At 41.0% G+C, this 20785-nt stretch overlaps 1 protein-coding gene across 1 annotated transcript in view; it reads right to left on the bottom strand.

Moving 5' to 3' along the window:
* Positions 1–20785, bottom strand: part of LOC106567547 (kin of IRRE-like protein 3) — a 368305-nt gene that overhangs the window by 154949 nt on the left and 192571 nt on the right. Inside the window, exon 3 of the mRNA XM_014136991.3 lies at positions 15877–16026. Coding sequence (XP_013992466.1) covers positions 15877–16026 — 150 coding nt within the window. The remainder of the gene's footprint in view (positions 1–15876; positions 16027–20785) is intronic.

Here is a 20785-nt window from a genome sequence, read left to right on the forward strand (position 1 = left end):
TGATAAATTGTTTTGAACTAGGACAGCAGAATTTATAACTGACTTTTTCCAGACATAACATAGGTACAGCAGATTCCCTTAGTGTATGGTACACTTTTAAGTGTGCCTTTAGAGGCCATGCAATTCAGTACTCATCTATAAAATAAAAACAATTTAGATCAAAAGAGTCCATATTAACAAAGGAAATTGAAGGACTAACAGTACAGTTAGATAGCAATAAAAACGGTAACATAGAGGCACAGAATAAGTTAGAGGAAAAACAAAAAGAAATGGAGGAACTTATTCAAGAAAGATCCAGTGTAATATATTATAAAAAATAAATCGAACTGGATGGAATATGGGGAAAAATGCACCAAATTCTTTTTCAATCTTCAATATAGAAATGCTACCAAAAAAAATGTATTAAAACTTGTTACAAATGATGGAGTCACGCATGATTCACCAAATTATATTTTGAAAGAGGAAGTAAAGTACTTTAAGAATATGTTTTCATTTCAGGTTCCTCCATCTCCACTAACTGAAACTAATTGTATGGATTTTTTTTCCTAATAATAATGTAAAATTAACATCTGTACAGAAAGACTCATGTGAAGGCCAAATTACAGAGGAGAAGCTGCTTGATGCAATTGGGGTCTTTAAGGATGGGAAAACTCCAGGGCTGGATGGCATACCAGTGGAAGTATACAAAACTTTTTTTGATATATTCAAAGGACCCTTATTAGCATGTTTTAACCACTCCTATATAAATGGTAGATTATCAGACACGCAACAAGAAGGTCTGATATCATTATTACTGAAACAGTACCCAAATGGTATATATAAAGATCCAGTCCATTAAAAAAATTGGAGACTTCTTACACTTCAGTGTTGTGATGCAAAAATCCTAGCAAAATGCTTGGCGCATAGAATTAAAAAAGTATTGTCAGATATTATTCATCCTAATCAGAAAGGACGATACATTGGAGATAATATAAGACAAGTACTGGAAACAATAGAATACTATGAAATATCGGGGACACCAGGCCTGGTTTTCATAGCTGATTTTAAAAAGGCTTTTGATAAAGTACGACTGGAGTTTATATATAAATGCGTAGAATATTTCAATTTTGGGGAATCTCTTATAAAATGGGTTAAAGTTATGTTTAGTAACCCTAGGTGTAAAATAGTAAATAATGGCTACATCTCAGATAGTTTTAAACTATCTAGAGGAGTAAAACAAGGTTGTCCACTATCGGCATATTTATTTATTATTGCCATTGAAATGTTAGCTGTTAAGATTAGATCAAACAATAATATTAAGGGATTAGAACTCCGTGGCTTAAAAACCAAGGTGTCATTGTACGACGATGATTCATGTTTTCTTTTAAAACCACAATTAGAGTCTCTCCACGGCCACATAGAGGATCTAGATACTTTTGCTATGCTCTCTGGATTAAAACCAAATTATTATAAGTGTACTATATTACCTATTGGATAACTAAAAAATGCAAATTTTACATTACCATGTAGTTTACCAATTAAATGGTCTGACGGAGATGTGGACATACTCGGTATACAAATCCCAAAAGAAAGAAATTATCTCACTCCAATATATTTTTATAGACAGTTAGCAGAAATTGATAAGATCTTGCTACCATGGAAAGGAAAATACCTGTCTATTTGTGGAAAAATCACCCTGATTAACTCTTTAATCATATCACAGTTTACCTATTTGCTTACAGTTTTGCCTACACCTAGTGACCTGCTTTTTAAATTATATGAATCAAAAATATTCCATTTTATTTGGAACGGCAAGCCAGATAAAATTAAAAGGGACTATTTATATAACGAATATGAATTCGGAGGGCAGAAATTATTAAATATTAAAGCATTAGACCTCTCACTAAAGGCATCAGTCATACCAAAGTTATATTTAACCTCTTGGGGCTAGGTGGGACGCTAGCGTGCCACCTGTGGTGCACTCCATCAACAGCAGGTGCATTTCAAGAGCGGCAAATTTGAATCCAAATAAATGTCAAAATTCAAATTTTTCAAAAATACAACTATGTTACACCATTTGAAAGATAAACATCTCCTTAATCTAACCACGTTTTACGATTTCAAAAAGGTTTTACGGCGAAAGCATAAATTTAGAGTATGTTAGGACAGTACATTTACAAGAGTTGTGTGTAATGTTTTGTCAAGTCAAAGACAGGGTCACCAAAACCATAAAACCAGCTAAAATGATACACTAACCTTTTACAATCTCCATCAGATGACACTCCTAGGACATTATGTTAGACAATGCATGCATTTTTAGTTCTATCAAGTTCATATTTATATACAAAAACAGCGTTTTACTATGGCATTGATGTTGAGGAAATCGTTTCCCTCCAATAACCGGCAGTCAAGTCAGCGTCACAAATTAAATAATTAAAATTAGAAAACATTGGTAAAATATTATATTGTCATTTAAAGAATTATAGATTTACATCTTTTGAACGCAATCAACTTGCCAGATTTAAAAATAACCTTACTGGGAAATCACACTTTGCAATAATCTGAGCACTGTGCCCAGAAAAATACGCGTTGCGATACAGACTAGACGTCATGTTGGGGAGATCTAAAATCGAAAATACTATGTAAATAATCCATTACCTTTGATTCTCTTCATCAGATGTCACTTCCAGGTATCACAGGTCCATAACGAATGTAGTTTTGTTCAAAAAAGCTCATCATTTATGTCCAAAAATCTCCGTCTCGTTAGCACATGATGTAAGCCAGCCGGACTTCTCGTCATGAACGAGGGGAAAAAATATATTTCCGTTCGTTCAAACATGTCAAACGTTGTATAGCATAAATCATTAGGGCCTTTTTTAACCAGAACATGAATAATATTCAAGGTGGACGAATGCATAGCCTTTTATAACGTATTGGAACGAGGGTACCCAACATGAAGTAGCGCGCCAGGTGTCTAATGGGACATCACCGTTCCATGGCTCTTGTTCGGTCAGATCTCCCTCCAGAAGACTCAAAACACTTTGTAAAGGCTGGTGACATCTAGTGGAAGCAATAGGAAGTGCCAAAATATTCCTAAACCCCTGTGTTTTTCAATGGGATAGGTTTAAAGTCAATACAACACATCAGGTATCCACTTCCTGTCAGAAAATGTCTCAGGGTTTTGCCTGCCAAATGAGTTCTGTTATACTCACAGACACCATTCAAACAGTTTTGGAAACTTTAGAGTGTTTTCTATCCATATATAATAAGTATATGCATATTCTAGTTACTGGGTAGGATTAGTAACCAGATTAAATCGGGTACATTTTTTTTATCCAGACGTGCAAATGCTGCCCCCTAGACCCAACAGGTTAAATGCAAATTGGTTTTCTAGTAAATTGGTACAAATGTCTCATTCTATGATCAAGAAGGGCCTTTTTCCCTTTATTCAGATTACACCTGCCCACTTTCGGTTGTTTGAAAAGGAAATAATCTCCAAAATATATTTATTTTTTAAACAAGCCTTAGAAAGTTGGTTGCAATTTCAGTTTAATCCACCTGAAAAGACAGAACAAATAATACAACAAATATTGTGGTTAAATTCAAATATAGTAATTGATGAAAAAAAACTGTATTTTTCGAAGACATTTTTGAAAAAGGTATAATTTTTGTGAATGATATTATAAATAGGACTGGTGGAGTGATGTCACACATGCAGCTAACACAGATATATGGAAATGTCTGCTCTACCCAAAATTACAACCAATTAATTGCAGCATTACCACAAAAATGGAAGAGGCAAGTAGAAGGGGAAACAGGTAAGGAACTTATATGTCGGCCCTGTATTAAAGAACATAAATGGTTAAAGAAAAGTGTGATAAATAAAAACATGTACTAATTTCACTTAAGGACCAAAAACTGATAGCTGTCCCATATAAACTGAAAAAATAGTTGGGAGATTTTCGATGTGCCCATTCCATGGCACATGGTTTATGAATTGATATGCAAAACAACGCCGAATTCAAAACTTAGAATTTTTCAATTTAAATGACTATACACAATTCTTGCAACTAATAGAATGTTATATATATGGGGGATACAATCTTCCCAGCTCTGCAGATTCTGCTGTGAGGAGGCAGAGTCATTAGATCATTTATTTTGGTGTTGTCCATATGTAGCTCGTTTTTGGTCACAGGTCCAGGAATGGCTGAAGAATTGCAACATTTGCCTAGAACTAACGCTGCAGATAGCAATACTGGGTGATTTGAAAAGCCATAGTCAATCAATCAATAATATAATAATTATTTTAGCAAAAATGATTATTTTTAATTTACAATCTGTAGAAGCTATGAGAATAGAAAGGTTCAATTGTTTTGTGAAGCATTACAGCACAGTTGAAAAATATATGGCAAATAGAAATCCGAAATGGATGATGTTGATGGATAGATGGGATGGGTTGAATGGAGCTGAAGGGTGGGACTAATAACAAGATAAACAATGTATTACATACGGGATCTGTAAAATGTATATAGGTTCAGAAATATTGTGATATAGCACAGTTACAAATAGAAATCAAACTGAATGGACATCAGAAATAGAGGAAGGACTAAAAACAAACAAAAAATAACTATTGTAAAATAGACTGTCTGTAAAATGTGTATAAGATGAATAAATTGAAGGTATAAGCCGAAGTGTTTATTAGTTTACTCCAATTGGGCGATTGGTGGTAGGGTTTGCGGGGAATAATAATAAAGGTATATTCTTTAAAAAAGTATGTATGTCTATGTAGGTATGTGTATGTATATATGTGGATATCTATGCATGTGTGTATGGATATATATATTTACCCAAAAAATAAATGGGGGATTGGAAATGATGCAGACAATTACATTGATGGAAGCAATATTCTTTCCGCAATATTAAGCTGATCCACCCTTAAATATATATATTATATACATTTAAGATTAAAACATTCAATTATCTTATGTTATTAGCTATTACCCATTATATTGTACACTTTGTTCTGTTCTGGAAAATAGTATTTTTTTGCCAACCTCTTCTGCATGTTCTGTAGTGTTTAGCTATGTTCTGCCTGTTGGCTAGACCAGGCTAGCTGGCTAAATTAGTTAGTTGGCTAGCTAGCTAGGAAACTAACTGTTAGGCTTTTCGTAATCAAAAATGCTTGTTTTCTGTCACGCCTGCATCCGCTCCCCCTCCCTGGTGCTCAAAGGCGACAGTTTCCCCAGCATTTCGCGTTCCTGCCACCATCAGTACGCACATCTGCCTTTCCCTGCCACGTGGATCAGCATATTTTTGGACTCACCTTGGCTCAATCACCTGTTTATTACCTCCCCTATATTTGACAGTTCCCCAACTCTGTTTGCCGCTGCTGCATTGATTGTTGAATGCCTTTGTGTTGCCCGTGTGCCGACGTTGTGCCTGTCTTGTTTCATGTCTGTTCCGTATTAAATGTTGACTCCCCGTACCTGCTTCTCATCTCCGCCATCGGTCCTTACAGAATGCAGCAATCATCTAGCAAAGCATAGGGGAGTACTGGAGTTCCGGTCGGTGGTGACGTCGGGTCTGGGGGCCGCCACCTATGGAACCAGGGGTGCCTAAGCCAGCTCATCAGGCTTCACGCCCTAGCTGGCTCGAGAGGTTTTCTTGTCCCAGTTGGCTCGGCAGGCGCCCATCCCACGTTAGGCCTCAGCCGGGCTCGCCAGGTGTCTACTCTTCAGACAGCTCATCAGGCTCCCACGTGCCAGTGGGCTCATCAGGCTGTCACGCCTCAACATGGGCTCATCAGGCTGTCACGCCTCAGCCAGTTAACCACCCAGCTGCTTTGTCTAGCGCCCGTGCCTCGGCCGGCCCATCAGGATTTCCCAGGTGGGATGTTGGGTGGCGCCCCTGGGGGGGGAGGGGGGGGGTCAATTGGAAGGTGGGGATGATTAGGTGGCCATGATGGTATGAATGGCCAGATTGGGAATTTAGCCAGGACACCGGGGTTAACACCCCGACTGTTACGACAACTGCCATGGGATCTTTAGTGACCACAGAGAGTCAGGACACCCATTTAATGTTCCATCTGAAAGATGACGCTCTACACAGGGCAATGTCCCCAATCACTGGCCTGGGGCATTGGGATATTTTACTTTAGACCAGAGGAAAGAGTGCCTCCTACTGGCCCTCCAACACAACTTCGAGCAGCATCTTGTCACCCATCCAGGGACCGACCCATCATGGGAGGTGTGACCAGATCCATTTCTCACATAGCGCCTGGCCAGGTGGCGGGCTGAAACCGACATGCCCCTGCTGACTATCATTAGGTAATGATGGATACCTCCCTAGCATCCTGCCATGCTCCGAAGCACCAGACAGACATGGCCCAGTGGCCCACAATGCCAATCCCTCGAACCACCACAGCTCAAGAGAAGAGAAGAAGAAGCGGAAGAAGAGAGAGGGGGGAGTGTTCAAATTCAGATTGGATGAGCTGGAATTTTCTCTCCACCGTCAAGTGTTCTCAATCCACCGTGACAGCAGAAAATTCAGAAAAATGGAGGAGGCAAGCTGAATGTACAAATGTTCTCCTATCGTCCTTTCTATTATATTGTTCATTTGTTTGGGTTCTGATGCTGTAATCATTCTAGGGCTCTACACATATTAGATGAGCTTTATTCAAGCTTGTTTATACAATGGATAGCATTTGTATCATGCCGATTTCTATCCGTTTGGAGAGAAAAAAGATTGCTCAAACGAAAATGGTCCCCCACAGAGAATCATCATCCTTTTGTGTTAGATAAATATTTCAAGCAAATTAATAGAGGGGAATGTCACTAACTAGGTTTCTGTCCAACTATTTCATGTGGATGAATTATCTGATGCATGTCAAACCCCCTAGAGTCGATGTCCGGCAGTTTAACTAGAGAGACGTTTTTTTGCATTGGATGCATCTCAATCCACCGCATCTGCCGATGTCCCACTTTTGCATCTGCGGTGAAAGGTAACAGAGCTTGAGCTGTGTTTGTCAGACAATGAGACATACCGAAATCGGTCTCCTCACAAAATCGTCTGTAGTGTCCGAGTATGACCCCTCTGTGGAAAAGTGAGACTCTCACGAACACGGTTGTCAGTTGTTTTGCTCTATGATGCCAACAGGCCTCACAAGACTCGTCTGAAGGTCCCCCGGTACCAGTTGAAAAAATGTATGGAAGTGTATATGGAGACTGTTTAGTGACAAAAATTAGGGGTTAAATACATGTAAAAAATATATATTTCCTGATCCTTTTAAATCTCTCAGATATATGACAAACACTTCCTTTAGATTTTTTGGGAGGGACCATCTGTTGTTCCATGTATGTTATTCAATGCGTTTGTATGGGCTAATAGCAATAAGGTAAAATAAAAATGTTCATCAAATATATATATAAATATTATACTACCTTTCAAAAGTTTGGGGTCACTTCGAAATTTCCTTGTTTTTGAAAGAAAAGCAATTTTTTTACCATTAAAATAACGTCAAATTGATCAGAAATACAGTGTAGACATTGTTAATGTTGTAAATGACTATTGTAGCTGGAAACATCAGATGTTTTATGGAATATCTACATAGGCATACAGAGGTCAATTATCAGCAACCATCACTCCTGTGTTCCAATGGCACACTGTGTTAGCTAATCCAAGTTTATCATTTTAAAAGGCTAATTGATCATTAGAAAACCCTTTTGCAATTATGTTAGCACAGCTGAAAACTGTTGTCCTGATTAAAGACGTAATAAAACTGGCCATCTTTAGACGAGTTGAGTATCTGGAGCATCAGCATTTGTGGGTTTGATTACAGGCTCAAAATGGCCAGAAACAAAGTACTTTCTTCTGAAACTCATAAGTCTATTCTTGTTCTGAGAAATAAAGGCTATTCCATGGGAGAAATTGCCAAGAAACTGAAGATCTCGTACAACGCTGTGTAATACTCCCTTCACAGAACAGCGCAAAATGGCGATCAATGTTTAGTGACAAAGTACAGCAGATTACCTTTCCCTCTCCAATCTAGCGCTTGTTTATATAGCCTGGGCCACTTTGACATTAAATAAGAGGCAGATTGGTAGGACGGGAGGATGTTGGGATGAGGGATAACAATATCAGCTTGCTATGTATGAGAAGACTTCAATCACCATAGCAAGGTTACAGTGACAAAAAAACTGCCACTGTTGGGGGGAAGAGTTCAGGGAGTTTGGGACGTCAATGTGCAATGGCTCTATGGCTGCAGGCAAGAGGCGGTCTCGTAGACGAGGTGGTGTGTGCTGCTTCTCCTCAGTTTGATTGATATTTTATTGCTCGGCACAGGGGGTGAATACGTCTGGAGTAAAGGCTAATCCATGACAAAAGATTGACATTAATAACCGCTAAACTCCTGAGGGGAGGGAAAATCCTTTTTGCTCTGAAAAACACTGGTTAATCAGCCCGAAGGTAGCCAGAGGTTCACACAGGACATGTAGCAAGGGTTAACTTCATGTTTTTTTTTAGCAATCTTTCACGGCACACCAAGGTTGATCTGAGCCTGTAATTCACTTTCATCCACGGGGGCAGGTTGTTTTCAAACATGATGCTTGTGAATTGAAGTTTACAGTTCACTTAGCATTTTTCCTCTGAAAAGGTATTGATCGAGTTAGCATGCAAAAACCTTTTTGCAGAGGTATTCGACAGGCACTTTGGAAAATGTCAATGATGAGCTCAGTTTAATTTATTCAAATGACAAATCACACACATTGGTTAGAATAAATAACTGGAAAACGTTTATGGATAATGATAGAATTTGCAGATATGACCCATGTCATTTTACTAAAGAGACATGTCAAAGAAAACACTTGTGAAATTTGCCCCCAACCCTCAATATAATGTCGATAGCTGGGATGGCTTATAGGACTTCATAATATAAGGGAAATACAAAGTCAGTTGTACAACTGAATGCATTCACATGGAATGTGTCTTTCAACTTTAACCCAACCCCTCTGAATCAGAAAGGTGTAGAGGTGCCATAATCGACATCCATGTCTTCAGTGCCCAGGGAACAGTGTGTTAACTGAGCAGACACTGGCACTGCAGGTCATATGTTCCCTTATACAGAGGCTGTAGATAAACTATTTTGTGACTTTACTTAGTACTGAAAGACTGATGTCTGCCCACGATTATAAAACCGGCTGCAAAAATAAGGGCTTTCAAAAGCATATTCAGATCTAGCAGCCGACTTGAGGAGAGACGAGACGAGACAAAACTAGACAGTTTTAGAATTTTGTGTTGTAGAACAACTGACCAACACTTTTGTTAGACTTCAGTGCGGCTTTTGACATTATCGATCATAGTCTGATGCTGGAAATACCTATGTGTTATGGCTTCACACTTACTGCTATATTGTGGATAAAGAGTAACCTGTCTAACAGAACACAGAGGGTTTTCTTGAATGGAAGCCTAACCAACATAATCCAGGTAGAATCTGTCTAGGCCCTTACTTTTTTCAATCTTTACTAATGACATGCCACTGGGTTTGAGTAAAGCCAGTGAGTCTATGCATGCAGATGACTCAACACTATACACGTCAGCTACTACAGCGACTGAAATGACTGCAACACTTAACAAAGAATTGCAGTTAGTTTCAGAGTGGGTGGCAAGGAATAAGTTAGTCCTAAATATTTCAGAAACTAAAAGCATTGTATTTGGGACAAATCATTCACGAAACCCTAAACCTCAGCTAAATCTTGTAATGAATAATGTGGAAAATGAGCAAGTTGAGGTGACTAACTTGCTTGGAGTAACCCTGGATTGTAAACTGTCATGGTCAAAACATATTGATAATGTACAACTGTAACTAAAATGGGGAGAAGTGTGTCCATAACAAAGCGCTGTTCTGTCTTCTTAACAGGTCCTAGAGGCCCTAGCTTTGTTGCAACTGGACTACTGTTCAGTCATGTGGTCAGGTGCCATTAAGAGGGACTTAGGGAAATTGCAATTGGATCAGAACAGGGCAGCACGGCTGGCTGTACTCAGAGAGCAAACATTAATAATATGCATGTCAATCTCTCCTGGCCCAAAGTGGAGGAGAGATTGACTTCATCAAATCAAACTATTTGTCACATGCGCCGAATACAACAGTAGACCTTACTGTGAAACGCTTACTTACAAGCCCTTAACCAACAGTGCAGGTCATGAAGAGTTAATTAAGAAAAGATTTACCAAATAGACTAAAGTAAAACATTAAAATAATAAGAAGTAACACAATAAGAATAACAATAAAGGGGGTACCGGTACCGAGTCAGTGTGCGGGGGTACAGGTTAGTTGAGGTAATTTGTACATGTTGGTAGGGGTGAAGTAACTATGCATAGATATTAAACAGCGAGTAGCAGCAGTGTACAAAAGGGAGTGCGGGGGGAGTGAATGTAAATAGTCCAGTGGCAATTTTATTATTTGTTCAGCAGTCTTATGGCTTGGGGGTAGAACCTGTTGAGGAGCCTTTTGGTCCCAGACTTGGAGCTCCAGTACCACTTGCCGTGCTGTAGCAGAGAAAACAGTTTACAACTTGGGTGACTGGAGTCTCTGACAATTTTATGGGCTTTCATCTTACACCGCCTATTATATAGGTCCTGGATGGCAGGAAGCTTGGCCCCAGTGATGTACTGTGCCGTACGCACTACCCTCTGTAGCGTCTTATGGTCAGATGCCGAGCAGTTGCCATACCAGGTGGTGATGTAACCGGTCAGGATGCTCTTGATGGTGCAGCTGTAGAACCTTTTGAGGATCTGGAGACCCATGCTAAATCTTTTCAGTCTCCTGAGGGGGAAAAGCTTTTGTTGTGCCCTCTTCACGACTGTCTTGGTACGTTTGGACCATGATAGTTCGCTGGTGATGTGGACACCAAGGAACTTGAAACTCTCGACCCGCTCCGCTACAGCCCCGTTGATGGAGGCCTGTTCGGCCTGCCTTTTCCTGTAGTCCACGATCAGCTCCTTTGTCTTGCTCACATTGAGGGAGAGGTTGTTGTCCTGGCACCACACTGCCAGTTCTCTGACCTCCTCCCTATAGGCCGTCTCATCTTTGTTGGTGATCAGGCCTACCACTGTTGTGTCATCAGCAAACCTAATGATGGTTTTGGAGTCGTGTTTGGCCACGCAGTCGTGGGTGAACAGGGAGTACAGGAGGGGACCAAGTACACACCCCTGAGGGGCCCCAGTATGAAGGATCAGCATGGCAGACGTGTTGTTGCCTACTCTTACCACCTGGGGGCGGCCCGTCAGGAAGTCCAGGATCCAAATGCAGAGGGATGTGTTTAGTCCCAGAGTCCTTAGCTTAGTGATGAGCTTCGTGGGCACTATGGTGCTGAATGCCGAGCTGTAGTCGAATGAACAGCATTCTCACATAGGTGTTCCTTTTGTCCAGTTGGGAAAGGGCAGTGTGGAGTGCGATTGAGATTGCGTCATCTGTGGATCTGTTGGGGCGGTATGCAAATTGGAGTGGGTGTATGGTGTCCGGGAGGATGCTGTTGATGTGAGCCAAAGCACTTCATCGCTACTGACATGAGTGCTACTGGGCGGTAATCATTTAGGCAGGTTACCTTCACTTCCTTAAGCACAGGGACTATGGTGGTCTGCTTGAAACATGTAGGTATTACAGACTCGGTCAAGGAGAGGTTGAAAATGTCAGTAAAGACACTTGACAGTTGGTCCACGCACGCTTTGAGTACACGTCCTGGTAATCTGTCTGGCCCCGCGGCTTGTCGGCTACAGAGAGCGTCATCACACGGTCATCCAGAACAGCTGCTGCTCTTGTGCATGCTTCAGTGTTGCTTGCCTCGAAGTGAACATAAAAGCAAACTTATCATGTGTAAATATTTCTATAAACATAACAAGATTCAACAACTGAGACATCAACTGAAGAAGTTCCACAGACATGTGACTAACAGAAATGGAAAAATGTGTCCCTGAACAAAGGGGGGTCAAAATCAAAAGTCAGTATCTGGTTTGGCCATCAGCTGCATTAACCTGTTATGGCTAGGGGGCTGTATTTTCACGGCTGGATAAAAAACATACCCGATTTAATCTGGTTACTACTCCTGCCCAGTAACTAGAATATGCATATAATTATTGGCTTTGGATAGAAAACACTCCAAAGTTTCTAAAACTGTTTGAATGGTGTCTGTGAGTATAACAGAACTCAAATGGCAGGTCAAAACCTGAGAGATTCCTTTACAGGAAGTGGCCTGTCTGACCATTTCTTGAACTTCTTTGCCATCTCTATCTTTTACAAAGGATCTCTGCTCTAACGTGACACTTCCTACGTCGTCCTTAGGCGCTCAGAGCCCGGGAAAAACCTGAATGTCGTCATCCCAGCCCCAGGCTGAAACACATTATCGCCTTTCTCAAGTGGCCGATCAAGGGACTGTGGGCTTAGGCGCGTGACCTGGCCGCCCCCGTCTTTGTGATTTTTCCTATGTTTGCCGAAAAGGAGATTCCCGGTCGGAATATTATCGCTTTTTTACAAGATAAATTGCATAAAAATTGATTTTAAACAGCGGTTGACATGCTTCGAAGTACGGTAATGGAATATTTAGAATTTTTTTGTCACGAATTGCGCCATGCGCATGACCCTGATTTACCATCTCGGATAGTGTCTGGGACGCACGAACAAAACGCCGCTATTCGGATATAACGATGGATTATTTTGGACCAAACCAACATTTGTTATTGAAGTAGCAGTCCTGGGAGTGCATTCTGACGAAGACAACAAAAGGTAATCAAACTTTTATAATAGTAAATCTGATTTGGTGAAGGCTAAACTTGCCGGATGTCTAAATAGCTAGCCCGTGATGGCTGGGCTATGTACTTAGAATATTGCAAAATGTGCTTTCACCAAAAAGCTATTTTAAAATTGGACATATCGAGTGCATAGAGGAGTTCTGTATCTATAATTCTTAAAATAATTGTTATGCTTTTTGTGAACGTTTATCGTGAGTAATTTAGTAAATTGTTAGCAAATTCCCCGGAAGTAGCATGTTCTGAACGTCACATGCTAATGTAAAAAGCTGTTTTTTGATATAAATATGAACTTGATTGAACAAAACATGCATGTATTGTATAACATATTGTCCTAGGTGTGTCATCTGATGAAGATCATCAAAGGTTAGTGCTGCATTTAGCTGTCTTCTGGGTTTTTGTGACATTATATGCTAGCTTGAAAAATGGGTGTCTGATTATTTCTGGCTTGGTACTCTGCTGACATAATCTAATGTTTTGCTTTCGCTGTAAAGCCTTTTTGAAATCGGACAGTGTGGTTAGATAAAGGAGAGTCTTGTCTTTAAAATGCTGTGAAATAGTCATATGTTTGAAAAATTGAAGTTTTTGTATTTTTGAGGAATTTGTAATTCGCGCCACGCCTATCATTGGATATTGGAGCAGGTGTTCCGCTAGCGGAACGTCTAGATGTAAGAGGTTATTAAGTACTGCAGTGCATCTCCTCCTCATGGACTGTACCAGATTTTCCAGTTCTTGATGTGAGATGTTACCCCACTCTTCCACCAAGGCACCTGCAAGTTTCTGGACATTTCTGGGGGAATGGCCCTAGCCCTCACCCTCCGATCCAACAGGTCCCAGACGTGCTCTATGGGATTGAGATCCGAGCTCTTCGCTGGCCATGGCAGAACTGTCTTGCAGGAAATCACGCACAGAATGAGCAGTATGGCTGGTGGCATTGTCATGCTGCAGTGTCATGTTAGGATGAGCCTGCGGGAAGGGTACCACATGAGGGAGAAGGATGTCTTCCCTGTAACACACAGCTTTGAGATTGCCTGCAATGACAACTCTTGTTGTTTCTTGCACCATGTTGTTCAATTAATTGGTGGCCATGTATGTCTGCATGGCCACCAATACCTGCAGTTGTAAGAAGCTCACGGCCCTCTCTAAGTCTCCAAAGCACTTGTGTAATGGATTACCAATGTTGTGTATGAACACATGACCTCTGATAGGGCAGTGCTATCCCTTTTAGCCCGGTGATTGGCGGCGGTGGCTCCCCTGAATGGCTGGGGGGGGATTTCTACAGATCTAATTAGCCTCAAGGGCATCCGTGACCTCTGATAGGGCAATGCTATCCCTTTTAGCCCGGTGATTGGCGGCGGTGGCTCCCCTGAACGGCTGGGGGGGGGGGATTTCTACAGATCTAATTAGCCTCAAGGGCCCCTCATCTGGATCTTGTCCCTGGACTCTCTCGTATTCAAAAGTGCCACCGCCACAGGGCCACCTGGAGTACCCGGCCACTCTTAGATGGGGTTCAATGTTCAAATGTCACCAGTAGAGGGCATTTTCATCCCAGCGATAATGCATGGAGTCACAAGGGTCTCTGGTTTCGGTGTTGTTGACAGTCCCTTGGTTTATCTGTAGTTCAGATCCAGGCAGGCTGCAGTGTGTTGGGATATTATTGTGGGTCGGCAAATAGAGTTATTTTATTATGAGTGTGAAAAGTATGTTCAGGCTATTATGGAAACAGCACTACCTTGTCTCATGCAGCACATAAAACTTGTGTAATGGATTACCAATGCTGTGTATGAACACAGCACTTGTGCAGTTTGGGACATTGTATTGGGAGGGTATTGCAACGTATATTATAAATGTTCAAATAACAGGGTTTAAAAAGGAATCCCGCAGTACATTCCAATAAAACATTGAAGCTGGAGTTGGGATTAATGGTAAACTATCCACTCTGGTTATGAGAGCACAACAAGGCGAGGCTGTCAGGCGTTGGCGGTTGGCTGCTGCCAAGTCTCCAACTGTCTCCAGCATGGAGAAGTGACAGGCGGAATTGACCCTGACAGCATCCATACATTAACTTCATTACCTTACGGGGCTGCTGGTAGCTTGGTGTGCAACTTTTTTCCAAAGCGAGACGATTTGTCTGGGATTAAATGTCAGGCTAATGGCTGGGCCCAGGGGAGGAGGATGATTTGTTTCTCCCGCCCTCCCAACCCGGAAACAAATATAAATGCAAATGGTGTCCTTGTTATCTATAATTAATCATTTTAATGGAGCCGAATCGCCAACATCTTAACTCTCCCCCCTTTGACCTCCCCACTAAGTAACCAGCTTTAGATTAGTGGGCAAAAATGTTACCACTGAGGGAGGGAATAATGAACTGATACCTCTAGAATATATCATGCTTTAAACAAGGGAGGATGAATCGATACATTTCTAAATAGGGTGCTCCTCCCCTGCCTCAGCCCAAGGCACAGGAGGGTTTGCATCGGAGGGTTCCATCGATTCCAGCCCAAATGATGGTTGATAGAAAACAGATTGGGCCGGTTTGGCATCACCTGATTAAGGCCTGATTTGAGGATGCACCCATGATTTATCTCTAGCCAATTAATGTTCTGTCCCGTCCCCCTTTTCAAACGATTACTGAGCAATTTCAATATTACAATATTCCTAACTCTCCTCATTTTCTTCCCCCTATCCCTTCTTATCGCTTACTTTAAGTGTGCGCTCCAAACGGCACCCAGTTCCCTATATAGTACACTTCTTTTGACCAGGTACCGTGGGACTATGGTTGAAAGTAGTGCACTATATAGGGAATAGGTGCAATTTGGAAGTCAGCCTAAACCCTCTAAAATGCACTCTCTTCAGGTTCCCCAGATATACCATTTGTCCTACCTGCTGTGAAACAGGTTGACACCGTTTTGCAAGTTTAATGTGTTATGTGGCATGAACAGGAAGTTCACTCAACACTCTCTCAGATATCTCACCGATATGTACCATAAACTTGAGATACGGTAGTTGGCTTTCCCATTAACCTGGACCTTGCGAAACATACACACAATGGTTCAATGATCTTGAATGTAATCTAATAGTACTGTAGCTGAGTCTTACCGAGCACAGTCAGTCGGGCGGGGCGTGTTCTGATAGCTGCCTGGATGGCCTGGCACTCAAAGAAGGCGTCGTCCTGCATTTCGGTTCTCTGAATCAAGAGGTGGTATTCTCCCTTGCTGTGGTCTCCCACAATGTCATAGCGTGGGTAGCCTGGAACACAAGAACACACATTGTTACTCCCGCATCACTGCATGCACACACAGACCCACACAAATACTCACCCGCACGCACACATGCACGCACACACACGTTCATGCACACACACTATCATGTACACACACACACTCACAGTCACACACACACATAACCACACACACACAACCACATCTTCATTATGTAAGTTCACACGCTAGCTTTTCCAATTATCCAGGGCTATGGATTGTCATGACTACTAGTTTAAAGAAACAAAATGAAAGAACATTTTGTTTTCCAGATCGAGATTGTTATTCCTTTCAGGAGAACACACACCCAAACAATTACAATGGAGAACACACACACAACTACAATTATATATGTGACGTGGGCTGCTTTATTGTTGCTTTCCACTCCTTTAAGATTAGACATCTTTAGCACAGTAAAAGATGAACGTACAGTAATTACTTTCTCGGTTCACCTACAAATAGCATTGGAAGCTGAGAGGAGAAAGAGAATGAGAAAGGAGGGTGAAATTTATTTTTTTTCTTCTTCAAATTTAATTTGGTCTTCCACACAGAAATTGAGCAGCTGTCAGAAGACGAGCGGACTCAATTCTCCTATTGGCAATTGCGTCTAGTCCAGTGCGTGCAGTAATAGCTATTATAATCCCGTTTAAAAAAAGATTAGAGCTATGTAATATCTATTTGCTGTTTATTCCACTGCTCATAGAGCAATGGCAAGACTGAATCATCCATAAGCATTTTACCAAGCAGTAGTGTATGGGGAGGAGTAAGTGAGTTGAGTAGGAGAGACCAACTCCCACACCACTGTCATGATATGATAGACACCTATGTATAGGGCCTAATAGTAGTCCTAGTAGTCAGACCAACCTATGTTAACCTCTCTTGGGTAGGGGGCAGTATTTTCACATCTGGATGAAAAGCGTGCCCAAAGTAAACCGCCTGTTACTCAGGCCCAGAAGCTAGGATATGCATATAATTGGTAGATTTGAATAGAAAACACTCTAACATTTGTAAAACTTAAAATTATGTCTGTGAGTTCTTACATCTAGACGTTCCGCTAGCGGAACACCTGCTCCAATATCCAATGATAGGCGTGGCGCGAATTACAATTTCCTCAAAAAACCCCAAACTTCAATTTTTCAAACATATGACTTTTACACCATTTTAAAGACAAGACTCTCCTTTATCTAACCACACTGTCTGATTTCAAAAAGGCTTTACAGCGAAAGCAAAACATTAGATTATGTCAGCAGAGTACCCAGCCAGAAATAATCAGACACCCATTTTTCAAGCTAGCATATAATGTCACAAAAAACAAAACCACAGCTAAATGCAGCACTAACCTTTGATGATCTTCATCAGATGACAATCCTAGGACATTATGTTATACAATACATGCATGTTTTGTTCAATCAAGTTCATATTTATATCAAAAAACAGCTTTTTACATTAGCATGTGACGTTCAGAACTAGCATTCCCACCGAACACTTCCGGTGAATTTACTAAATTACTCACGATAAACGTTCACAAAAAGCATAACAATTATTTTAAGAATTATAGATACAGAACTCCTTTGTGCAATCGAGGTGTCCGATTTTAAAATAGCTTTTCGGTGAAAGCACATTTTGCAATATTCTGAGTAGATAGCCCAGCCATCCCGGCTAGCTATTTTGACACCCACCAAGTTTGGGACTCACTAAACTCAGAATTACTATTAGAAAAATTGGATTACCTTTGCTGTTCTTCGTCAGAATGCACTCCCAGGACTTATACTTCAACAACAAATGTTGTTTTGGTTCCAAATAATCCATAGTTATATTCAAATAGCTCCGTTTTGTTCGTGCGTTCAGGTCACTATCCAAAGGGTGACGCGCGAGAGCATTTCGTGACAAAAAAATTCAAAATATTACATTACCGTACTTCGAAGCATGTCAAACGCTGTTTAAAATAAATTTTTATGCTATTTTTCTCGTAAAATAGCGGTAATATTCCAACCGGGTAACGTTGTATTCATTCAAAGGCTGAAAGAAAAAAATTGAGAATTCTCGTGAACACGCGGGTACGTTTTTTATCCGGCCATGCAAATACTGCCCCCTAGCCCCAACAGGTTAATTTATGTTACGAGTGTGTACTGGAGGCGAAGTCAGGTGCAGGAGAGCAGAGTGTAGTTAACCTGTTATGGCTAGGGGGCAGTATTTTCACGGCTGGATAAAAAACGTACCCGATTTAATCTGGTTACTACTCCTGCCCAGTAACTAGAATATGCATATAATTATTGGCTTTGGATAGAAAACACTCCAAAGTTTCTAAAACTGTTTGAATGGTGTCTGTGAGTATAACAGAACTCAAATGGCAGGTCAAAACCTGAGAGATTCCTTTACAGGAAGTGGCCTGTCTGACCATTTCTTGAACTTCTTTGCCATCTCTATCTTTTACAAAGGATCTCTGCTCTAACGTGACACTTCCTACGTCTTCCATGGGCGCTCAGAGCCCGGGAAAAACCTGAATGTCGTCATCCCAGCCCCAGGCTGAAACACATCATCGCCTTTCTCAAGTGGCCGATCAAGGGACTGTGGGCTTAGGCGCGTGCCCTGGCCGCCCCCGTCTTTGTGATTTTTCCTCTGTTTGCCCGAAAAGGAGATTCCCGGTCGGAATATTATCGCTTTTTTACGAGATAAATTGCATAAAAATTTATTTTAAACAGCGGTTGACATGCTTCGAAGTACGGTAATGGAATATTTAGACATTTTTTGTCACGAATTGCGCCATGCGCGCGACCCTGATTTACCATTTCGGATAGTGTCTGGGACGCACAAACAAAACGCCGCTATTCGGATATAACGATGGATTATTTTGGACCAAACCAACATTTGTTATTGAAGTAGCAGTCCTGGGAGTGCATTCTGACGAAGACAACAAAAGGTAATCAAACTTTTATAATAGTAAATCTGATTTTGGTGAAGGCTAAACTTGCCGGGTGTCTAAATAGCTAGCCCGTGATGGCTGGGCTATGTACTTAGAATATTGCAAAATGTGCTTTCACCAAAAAGCTATTTTAAAATCGGACATATCGAGTGCATAGAGGAGTTCTGTATCTATAATTCTTAAAATAATTGTTATGCTTTTTGTGAACATTTATCGTGAGTAATTTAGTAAATTGTTAGCAAATTCGGGGGGTATGCTAGTTCTGAACGTCACATGCTAATGTAAAAAGCTGTTTTTTGATATAAATATGAACTTGATTGAACAAAACATACATGTATTGTATAACATAATGTCCTAGGTGTGTCATCTGATGAAGATCATCAAAGGTTAGTGCTGCATTTAGCTGTCTTCTGGGTTTTTGTGACATTATATGCTAGCTTGAAAAATGGGTGTCTGATTTTTTCTGGCTTGGTACTCTGCTGACATAATCTAATGTTTTGCTTTCGCTGGAAAGCCTTTTTGAAATCGGACAGTGTGGTTAGATAAAGGAGAGTCTTGTCTTTAAAATGCTGTGAAATAGTCGTATTTTTGAGGAATTTGTAATTCGCGCCACGCCTATCATTGGATATTGGAGCAGGTGTTCCGCTAGCGGAACGTCTAGATGTAAGAGGTTTTAACAGGCACACTTTTTATTCCGGTCCAAACGAAAGCACATAAGTACATATAACGTGCACAAAACACGGAACATAAACAAAAGTCTGGCGCGTAACAATACCCACATAACATCAAAACAATTTCACACAAAGACATAGAGTGGAACAGAGGACTAAATACATTCAGTGTGATTTGGGAATGAAAACCAGGTGTGTATGGAACAAGACAAAACAAATGGGAAATGGGGAAAAATGGAGCGACGTTGGCTAGAAAGCCGGTGACGTCAATCGCCGAACGCCGCCCGAACAAGGAGAGGACCCAACTTCGGCAGAAGTCGCAATAATTTTACTTGACCATCTCACAAAACATGTGGGTTACATTTAAAGGGGGAGATCAAGCTGATCCTTACTGTTGTAGGCCTATTTCTATTTTGCCCTGTTTATCAAAAGTGTTGGAAAAACTTGTCAATAATCAACTGACTGGCTTTCTTGATGTCTATAGTATTCTCTTTGGTATGCAATCTGGTTCCTGCTCAGGTTATGGATGTGTCACTGCAACCTTAAAGGTCCTTGATGATGTCACCATTGCCCTTGACTCTAAGCAATGTTGCACTGCAATTTTTATTGACTTAGCCAAAGCTTTTGATATGGTAGACCATTCCATTCTTGTGGGCCGGCTAAGGAATATTGGTGTCTCTGGGGGGTCTTTGGCCTGGTTTGTTAACTAACTCTCTCAAAGAGTGCAGTGTATAAAGTCAGAACATCTGCTGTCTCAGCCACTGCCTGTCACCAAGGGAGTACCTCAAGGCTCAATCCTAGGCTCCACGCTCTTTTCAATTTACATCAACAACACAGCTCAGGTAGTAGGAAGCTCTCTCATCCATTTATATGCAGATAATACAGTCTTATACTCAGCTGGCCCTTGCACGGATTTTGTGTTAAATGCTCTAAAACAAAGCTTTCTTAGTGTCCAACAAGCTTTCTCTACCCTTAATCTTGTTCTGAACACCTCCAAAATTAAGGTAATGTGGTTTGATAAGAATGCCCCTCTCCCCACAGGTGTGATTACTACCTCTGAGGGTTTAGAGCTTGAGGTAGTCACCTCATACAATTACTTAGGAGTATGGCTAGACAGTACACTGTCCTTCTCTCAGCACATACCAAAGCTGCAG

Source organism: Salmo salar, chromosome 13, assembly GCF_965601325.2.
Source record: "Salmo salar chromosome 13, fSalSal1, whole genome shotgun sequence".
NCBI lineage: Eukaryota > Metazoa > Chordata > Actinopteri > Salmoniformes > Salmonidae > Salmo > Salmo salar.